We start from the raw sequence: 9,931 nt of genomic DNA on the forward strand, positions 1-9,931 counted from the left end.
AATTTGATGTGAAAGAGCTGAAAAAACGTAGTTAGGCTATGTCCACGTAAATCAAATGTGTACACATGGACACAAGGAATGAAATATCAGGTATATAGATATTGAAGATATGAATTATGATTTTTTTGTAATTGAGATATGGTTTACTCTCTAGATCATTACACTTAAAGATTTCATTTGGTGCGTTTTATTTCAGAAAATCTCAACATTTACATTACCTTTGCGTCGTCTTTGGAGAATTATGAAGCTTCATAACAATTTTCAGCACGTGCCAAAACTGTTAAGAGGTAGGATCATACATGGAAATATTTACTGATTATACACCACAGGGGCTAAAGTGTTATAAATGTTTAACAAAAGGCTTACACAGCTGAATAATATTATCTATCATAGATGGGTATGGTACACTCTACCGAATAAGTCAATTACGATTACTTTATAGGTTTGAAGGTAAAAGGTCAATGCCACTGCATTATAAATAGAATATTATTGTCCGCAATTATATATTAAGGGGCATGTAAACAGCAAATCCAGCCAAAACAGTTGATATTTTACAAGGTTATACATCCCTACTAGGGTGTTATTTAATAGAAATAACTTGATAAAATTTTGATATGTATCATTTCAAACTGCGGGCCTTGCTGTTGACATTCAATTTGTTCAGTAGTTCGTAAATTTCAACAAAACATGAGAAAAATGCATGTTTCAGGGGGACATAATTAACTCATTTGTATCTCATTTATTGTGCAAAACAGTCATGTCGTTTTGATCACAAGGGTCTAAAGCACAAAATAGGAGCATTGGTTTGACTAGATTAGACTTTATGATATGTATTAACACTGATTTTATTTAGACCTTGAAATGCAAATGGCGGTTGTGAATAAGATCAGACAATTATGGCATATAAGAAGGTATTTCAAACGTCAAAAATGCTCATTTTAGATACACATGTACTATAGAGAACTCTAGACATGGCAGGAAGACTGTTTTTAGGAAAAAATGTTCATCCGTTGAGTTTGGGGTAAAAGATATATATTTCTGAAAAAGGTCCAAAACTCACCAGTTTGACAATTTGTCTTAAAATGGTCATTCTTACTATATTCAGATGTCTTAAACGTATTATATAGGAGCATTTTTAATGGCTGAAATGCCTCCCTTCATGCCATATTTGTGGGATATCATCCACAGCCGCCATTTGCATTTCAAGGTCAAAACAAAATATGTCTTTATACCTACATAAAGTCAAATCCGGTCAAACAAATGCTCCTACCCTGTGCTATAGACATCTGTGAGCATGACATCTGGGCTATTTTTCAGGTTTGGTTATTTTTGTGGCTTAGAATTATTCCATGCTACAACTTACCACAAAGTAACTCTATAGAAGAAATTGTTAGCATCTACATCAAATTATTTGTGATTTTAAGACACTACATGTCCAAACAAACATTTTGGTATATTACATGACTATTTTTGTGCAATTTTTAAGCTATTTATTCGTGTTTGAAATTCAACATTATTCTGCTATATAGATGACCCTTAAGTTAAGTCGGCTGATTTCACTCAAATTTCGTATAATGAATTTTGTTAAATGTTTCTTTAGTGGAAGTGCTTGCTTGGGATCTGTGTTTTAGGTCTGAAGGTCAGCGGTCCGTGTTCCTATAAATAGAATATTGGTTTCCGCAAACAATTACTATTTAAGGTCTGTTGGCCAATTTCACTCATATGTCATATGTGTAGTTAGGATGTATCCGGTGAGATAATGTGGTATGCCTCCTAACATATCAGAGTTATATAGTTATAAAATATTATCATACAGTGGACCTGTGATAATCCGGACACCGATTTTCCGGAAAACTCACAATCCTGACGGCAATGTCCAGGAACGTATTTCTGTAACATTATTTGTACTCATCAGTCCCGAAATTCGGATTCCAAATCCAGAACTCCAGTTTGGGAGTGGAATGTATTTTCATTAGTAAAATTCCCACAGTATATTCCAGACGATTTTTCTCACCACATAGAGAAAAAAGACCTGAGTCAACCACCCGTCTACTGGTGAACAGCTAACTCGCTTGATTTCTCACCACATAGAGAAAAAAAACCTGGGTCAACCACCCGTCTACTGGTGAACAGCTAGCTCGCTTGATTAACTGAGTAGTCATAGTAACCACTGTGAGGTCCTGGCCCCAGCCATTTACATGTGCAACTCAGTTTTTGTAACGGTACTTTGCTTTTCTATACAGCGAATTAATGAAAGGATTATTGACTGGTCTTGTTTTTGTTTCAAACGTAAAGCAGATGATAACTATGATATCAACAAATGTTATTCTGTAGTTATTATGTACGAATCCATAAACTAACATACGTAACCAAGATATGATTGTTATTGATCATAAGTGATATACAGAAAGAATTTCTGTAATATAATTCACACAAATTTAGATATTGTTTAAATAGAAAGTATTTCACGAAGACAAAGTGTGTAACAACGATGCATTGAAAGATTTTATTATACACAGTTATTTCAGGTTTTTTAAACCCCGTAAAAGTCCCACAAAAATGTGAACCAAGCCTTTGCGTTATTTTGACATTATTCAGAAACGTCGGTTTAAACATATATAGCATCATCGTCGTTTGCTATACGGAAGCCGCTCCGTAATGGGTAACTTAAAAATTTACTTAAGATGTTCCTCTTAAAAAATCATTTAATCCAATTTTAGAAGGAAAGAAACGTAAACCAAAACAAGAAGCATATACAAAATGTAATACACATATGTAAATATTCATATTCACGAAAATATCTCAAATAATTTATTCGGTGTCATTTAAATGTTTCCAGGTGTATATAATCAAGGGAAATAACTCTTTCGCAACAGATTTATTTACGAATTCAACAAAATTCTGCTGTCCAGAAAACTGGACTGTGAACGACAGTGTCCGGATTATCAAGGGCCAATGTACTATAGTTTTAAATCTGTATGCTAGAAGTTGGATACATGGTTCTTTTTTTTTTTACAATTAGTGTTAGGTGACTGTTAAGGTCTATGGGCCTTTTGTTTTGGTTGTTTTTGGAAAAAATACTGAAATTTTAGTGAATTTTGGAGTTTACTTAAAACTAACTGTATCCTGACAATGCCGTACAGGCAAGACATAATAGGTAACTCTTGTTATTATTTTATTTTTCAGACATTTACCTAAACGGAAAGAAATTGGATTCTGATCATTTTCAAGAGGCTTTGAATGTCGTTGATACCATCAGTGGTCCTCCCGAGGTTTGTGTATTTACATACAGATATAGCTGTTTCATGTGTGGTTGGATTTTTCAAAAGTTTTTCAAATTTTCACACCGAGAAATTTGATTAAAGTTAATACAATGTCCTATGTATTATGTATTGTTTCCAGTTTGAGCAACATGGAACAATTGATGACAAAACAAAAACATGTCTGGGAGACCAAAGAGTAGCTTAAAATGACGTTACATGTTGCATGATCGGTAAAAATGATGTCGCATGACATTTTTGAATTTTGCATTAATTTGGCAATGCTGCAAGAAATTTTTGAAGTTTTAATGAAAATTGCACACTAATGAAATTGTATGATACTACTCTTTAAGATAATATATGTCATATTTCTACAATCAATGTTTTATTGTTTTTATAATGTTAAAAATTCAGGACAGGCTTTTTGGAACACCCTGTACTTAAATTGTAATAAAGAATTTTTTATTTTTAAAGAAATGTCTTGTTTGCAGAAAGGTTATAGAGTATATATGACATAACAGGAGTGTGATGTTCTATCAATAAGAATAAATATATTACATTTGTACATACAAACATACCCCCCTTCATGCCAACTCCAAATTTTGCGGACATGTTTTCATACCTGTGAGTATTACCTCCATATTGCCTGGTTCTGGAGCTTTAGAGTCATTCACTAATCTTCCATAGAAGACTGATTTTCTCTACACTTTTCAGAAGAACCAATGTGAGCTTATGCCATAACTTTGTGTCCGTCCATCTGTCGACGGTTGTCCAGTGTCCATACATCAACAATTTAATTTCTTCTTAAGCTAGGTGGTGGGGATTCAAAATTTTACAAATGGTGGGGCTGGGCCCTGCCCAGGAGACGTTTGGGTGTGGCTAAAAGGGAGCAATTTGGCTATATTTCCATAAATGACTTCTTCTCCATAACTATGTGCTGGATATCATTCATATTTGACTACAGGATTTTGTCTTAATTTAAGGTCCCCATATATATATATATATATATATATATATAAGAGATGTGGGTGTCCTTAAGCACTCACTTTGTCTGTCCATAAGTCTGTCTCGCTGTCCATCGGCTGATAGTTCTTAGTATTTATTGATTAATTTACATGAAATTAGTCAAGACTTTTAATTCACAAAAATACATAAGGAAGTCCAAAATCAAGGTCAAGATCATTAGGCCAAAAGTTCAAGGTCAGATTTTGTATCTTTTTTTTTCTGATAAATATTTTGTTGGTCAGAATTAAACAAGGAGTCAACTGACCAAAGATCAAGGTTATTTGGATGAGTGTTTTGCCATAATCTCGAAATATCCAAGCCTTCTGGGCCTCTTGGTTATAGCATACAAGGTATTTTCAAATCGATTATTATATATTTTTATTGATTAACTCCTCTGCATAGATATAATAAATGGCAGAATAGGTCATTTTGATACTAAATGAATATTCATGAGTGGTGATTGATTTCATTGTTTATAACAGGATCAATCTTTGTTTTCAGTTGTTACAGGAAGTAGCCATTAGCTTTGAATATATAAAGGATGATGCCGTAAGAATGTTGAAGAGGTGAGAATATTCTTCTTTGTGTAGATATCAATCACTGGTTATTCTGTGAAAATACACGTTTTGAGGTAAGGCTCGGAAATTATTTGCACATATTTTTTTTTCAAATGTATCAATTAATGTAAGTATATATAAAAAGAATCATTGTTTGACAAATCATAATGTGAAATGTTGTTTTCAAATATGTGTAAGCTGTCATTTCGTATGCAAAGACAGATTTATCTTTGCACTACCAATAATGCTAATTTACCTGTTAAGTGAAGGTAAAATAGTTATCTCTACAAATAATGGAATCGCCCTTTGTTAATATTAAATCTGTATTGTGCTGTGCTTTTCAGAAATTTTTCAAATAGAAATAAATCAGAACTGAATTATCTGATGGTTGCGAGCAAAGTCAGTTTGAAAGCAGGCCACTTAGAGCAAGCATGGTAAGTTTTCTGGTGCTTTTGGATTTGTATATATGCAACAGTTACAAATAATGTTCATGACTATCCACATTGACAAATCAGTCGTGTGGGCTAAGTGGTACATTACCAAAGTACTGGTGACAGTGTTATGGGTTAGAATCCTGTAGGGTATTTTTCCCATCGTAAGATATATTTTTTATACCCCCACAACGATATTAGGGGGGAGGTATACTGGAATTGGGTTGTCTGTCCGTCCGTCTGCCTGTGGACTGATTTCAGCAAAACTTATGACTAAATTCTCTTTAGGTTGAACACCACATATTCCAGCCACCTTTCCATTTGTCCATTGACTCATGTGGATTGCGGGGTATTAGTCAGCCATCATGGCGACAGTTCTAGTTTTTGTTGTGCGTTGCTTAACATGTATCGGTACATATTTTTTTAAAATTTTTTTTTCAATTCTACATTCAATTTATGTCGTACTGCTGGAAACTTGACTATTCGACTAAACTATTAACACTTGAGACAACTTTCAATGAGATATCCCAACGACTGCGATAATCAAGATATGTAAATACGCTTCATAATCTTAACTATCAATTGTTATTTAATATATACTAATCAACAATGGCATCTGTCATCTTTTCTTCTTCATTTTACCTGTGAGAATAGGCACATTGAGCGTGTGACACAATAAGCTTAATTATATTGCATATTTTTATAACACCTTCCACTGTTCGCTGTCAATCCCTTGTATTTTTTTGTGATTAATACAATATGCAATATTGTATTGGAGAAATCGTTTTGCAGTTACTCCCCAACGTGTATTATGTACTCGATGCACCAAAACATCAATTTACAGGTTGACATACCTATGCACAAATAAAATCACCTACTTTGAATATTCCACGAAAAGGTCAACACGACAGGTCATTCTTGTCTGACTACCTGGTATACAAATATTGGGATTGATGTTTTGTTGAACCAGACTTGTATACATTTTTTATTGTAGATAGATGATGGTATTGTAGAAATATTGGGGTGGGAGTTTTGAACCTGACTTGAATAGACAATGATAAACTGAACAAATATTGGGAGTGTGTTTGAACCAGACTTGTATAGATGATGATAAACTGCACTTTGTGAACAAAAAAATATATAAGACTAAATACTGTACAACATTTATTCATTGTATTGGGCCGCGTCGCTATAACAGCTGTGGTACTTGACTAGACTTCAGTTACACTCGGGTAGATTGGAAGTTACATAATTAGCTAATCAGGGGATGCTGCTGACCGAGTCCATGAAACTGAAGAGAGTTTGATAATAGAATTCTTGGGGAACTTAGAAATTACGTATGGAAGTTAGATGCCACAGATTTTGACATTAACACTTAACTTGTATAGAAAGATGTTTAAGTGTCATTTTGTTATCGTTTCAGGGAGTATTTTGAGTTGGGTGAGGACTACAGAGGATTTACAAAAAATCATTGTGTGTAAGTATTCAATTCATTATAATTCATTTTTCTCCATACCATATTTTCTTATCTGAACTTTCTTTTAAAAAAATTTGTTTCATTTTGATTTGTGATACGTTAAAGTGATTTTATGAAAGAGTGGGACAGCTATTTTGCAGGAACAAATGAATACAGATGTGTATGCAAAAGCATTTTTTCTGATTAACTTTAGATTATGTATCTGTGGAGATTACTTTTACAAAAAAAAATTCAAGACAGTGAAGAGTTTGATTGATTTACATTATATTTGAAATATTTGTGCATAATTATTTATTTGATTCCCTTAAAAACTTCTAAGTAAACACAGCTTATAAATGATGAATTGAAAGCGCATTATCAGTTGGTTATGCCCAGAATATATACTCTATCGTAACGTATAGTAAGGAAGTTCACAAGACCAGAGACAATAGTTTGTTATAGGATTTTAAAATGAATAAGACTGAGCCAAAGTCAGAATTTCAACTTCTTTTATAAGCAGAAAATTTATCAAGCCAGTTCATCATAAGAAATGGAAACTGACATGGATTGGCCTTGAACAGCTGTTTTGTGCACAGTATGGGTACTGTGTTGTTAAAATCTGTGCTAGCTATTATTAAACCATTTGATCTCCTTCATTGTTGTGTCATAACTTCATGGCTATAGGTTATCGAAATTTGTGTATTTGATGGAAGATATTTCTTTAATGTTTCAGTGAACTACATCAACATTGTGTCGACAAGGGAGACAGTGACAAGGCAGAGGTATGAATGCTATGTATATTTACTGGTGTGGGTTTAACATTATACCTGGGCATTAAGTACGACTGTAACATTATACCTGGGTATTAAGTACGACTGTAACATTATACCTGGGTATTAAGTACGACTGTAACATTATACCTGGGTATTAAGTACGACTGTAACATTATACCTGGGTATTAAGTACGACTGTAACATAATACCTGGGTATTAAGTACGACTGTAACATTATACCTGGGTATTAAGTACGACTGTAACATTATACCTGGGTATTAAGTACGACTGTAACATTATACCTGGGTATTAAGTACGACTGTAACATTATACCTGGGTATTAAGTACGACTGTAACATTATACCTGGGTATTAAGTACGACTATAACATTATACCTGGGTATTAAGTTCGACTGTAACATTATACCTGGGTATTAAGTTCGACTGTAATATCAGGCCTGGGTATTAAATACGACTATAACATCAGTTCTGGGTTATACCAATTCCCTTAACTTAAAGAGCCTCTTTAACAGTTTGTCCACCAGAGTAGGTAAGATACAGGAAAATACAGGAAGCACAAATTTAATGTATAGCTTAGACTCTTGAGATTTGCTCTGCTACACTTATTACAGATATGCTTCTCATTTATTAGATTAAATTAGCTGTGGTGCAGCATTCGTTGTCTGTCAACCTTACACTATTGGTCATGAACCACTGAGCAGTTTTCAAACAGATTTGGTGTGGTGCATCTTTGTGTGAAGAATAACCAGTTTGGTATAAATCGTGGGCCTGAGTGGTGTGTCCACACGAGGCAATTTGCACAAAATTGGTTAAAATCCTTCTGTAGGAATGAAAGAAATAGGTCAATATTTGGTCTGAAGCATCCTTGGGTTAATGGGAACCAGTTTCGTATAAACGGTTTGGTCTGGTCCGCCATGGGCGTTTTTTGAAAAATATAGCAAATTCTTCAAAATCATTCTTTGTAGAAATGTAGAATGTTTCCCCAGATTTACTGCCACATCCAGGTGTCAGAGCGATGCAGGCCCTCTTGGCATCTTGTTAGTCTATCTTATGGTACTTTTTATGACAAAATTCAGACAGGAAATACTAAAGAAAAAAAACTATGATTTAATTATTTGCAAACCAGAAGTTAAAATATTAAGTGAAATTGTGTTTCTTTTAAGCTACACAGATTCGTTGTTTGTGATTTAGAGTAAAATTGACTCGCAAAACAAATGAATTATTTTTAAAAGTTGTCTAATTTCTTTTCAGAGAGTTGAAGCTTACATGAGAAACTTTCTATAAGTTTCTTTGCTACAAAAGATTTTGAAAATTGAAGAGGCACAGAAAATCATGAACAATGCATTAGACTCCTTGATGTTTGGTCTTCAATAGTAAATCGGTGATGCCAGAATGTTGAAATATTCCCATCAGAATTGTACCTTTTATCATTTGATTGAACTTGTGTTCAGAGACCACTCATCTGTCAGGACAGCACCTTTTCTCTTGTCAGTCAGAGCCTGGATCTTCTGTCAGTTTGTACGGTTGGACATGTCTTGCGAGGCCACCACTTAAGAGACCATCTCTTCTGTCAGGCCAGCTTAACTTGACTAAAGCATCCACCAGGATTTCTCTCACTACCATATTTATCCGCAAAATAAGCCATTGCCCACAAATAAGCCCCATTCTTCATTTTCAGAATCATCAGTCTTAAAATAGTGGTTCAGAAGTAAGTCCTCATCAGACTTGAACAATTGAACTTTTCACTGGGTTAGGCTATTATTTTAGGAAAAATATGGTAATAAATTTATTTGGCGAAAACATGGTGTGGTCCATCATTGTGTGAATGTGTCACTGTTGCTGTAAAATTTGTATTGTTTTGATAGGTATAATTTAAATCTGTGTGATTGTTGGCAGAATTTTTGTGTGTGTGTGTGTGTGTGCACCCGAGAGTGATCAACTATAAGATCTATCATTTGGGATGAACACATTGTAAATCAGTAGGCATTGGTTTTTGGATGATAAATAGTATGAAAAATTAAAAAAAACATACATGTACATGTATTGGTAAAATAAAAGCAAGTTGATAAAAGAAAATGAATGATGTACAGATTATTTTTGTGTTGTTTGTGATTACTGGAGAAACAGATCATTTAAAAAATGGTCACTTGTGATTAAGATATGAAAATTTGGTATTTATTAGTCCCCTACAGGTGAAACCAAGGGGAAATTGGTTTCCTCCGTGTCAGTCAGCCTGCCTGTCTGTCAATCAGTCCATCCACTCAGTTTTCTCTAGTTTTCTCAGCCGTGCTTCAAGGTATGTTGGTGAAAATTGGTATGTAACTTCAGTATGAGTAGCTACAAGTTAACTTAGAGCTTCAGGGTTTTTGGGTCAAGGTCACTTACCATAGGGGCAGATGAGGTATATGTATACATGGATATACAAGAAT

The 9,931-nt window shown here is 34.0% G+C and overlaps 1 protein-coding gene across 3 annotated transcripts in view; it reads left to right on the forward strand.

Annotated features, from left to right (window-relative positions):
• LOC117339295 (pentatricopeptide repeat domain-containing protein 3, mitochondrial-like) overlaps positions 1–9,582 on the forward strand; it is a 41,074-nt gene extending 31,492 nt beyond the window's left edge. For all 3 annotated transcript variants that reach the window (XM_033900807.1, XM_033900808.1, XM_033900809.1), the window contains 7 exons: positions 197–287; positions 3,187–3,272; positions 4,767–4,831; positions 5,167–5,256; positions 6,677–6,730; positions 7,443–7,491; positions 8,754–9,582. In XM_033900807.1, the coding sequence (XP_033756698.1) occupies positions 197–287; positions 3,187–3,272; positions 4,767–4,831; positions 5,167–5,256; positions 6,677–6,730; positions 7,443–7,491; positions 8,754–8,786 (468 nt within the window). In that variant the 3' untranslated portion in view covers positions 8,787–9,582. The remainder of the gene's footprint in view (positions 1–196; positions 288–3,186; positions 3,273–4,766; positions 4,832–5,166; positions 5,257–6,676; positions 6,731–7,442; positions 7,492–8,753) is intronic.
• Positions 9,583–9,931: the final 349 nt, after the last annotated feature.

Source organism: Pecten maximus, chromosome 12 (assembly GCF_902652985.1).
Source record: "Pecten maximus chromosome 12, xPecMax1.1, whole genome shotgun sequence".
Lineage (NCBI taxonomy): Eukaryota > Metazoa > Mollusca > Bivalvia > Pectinida > Pectinidae > Pecten > Pecten maximus.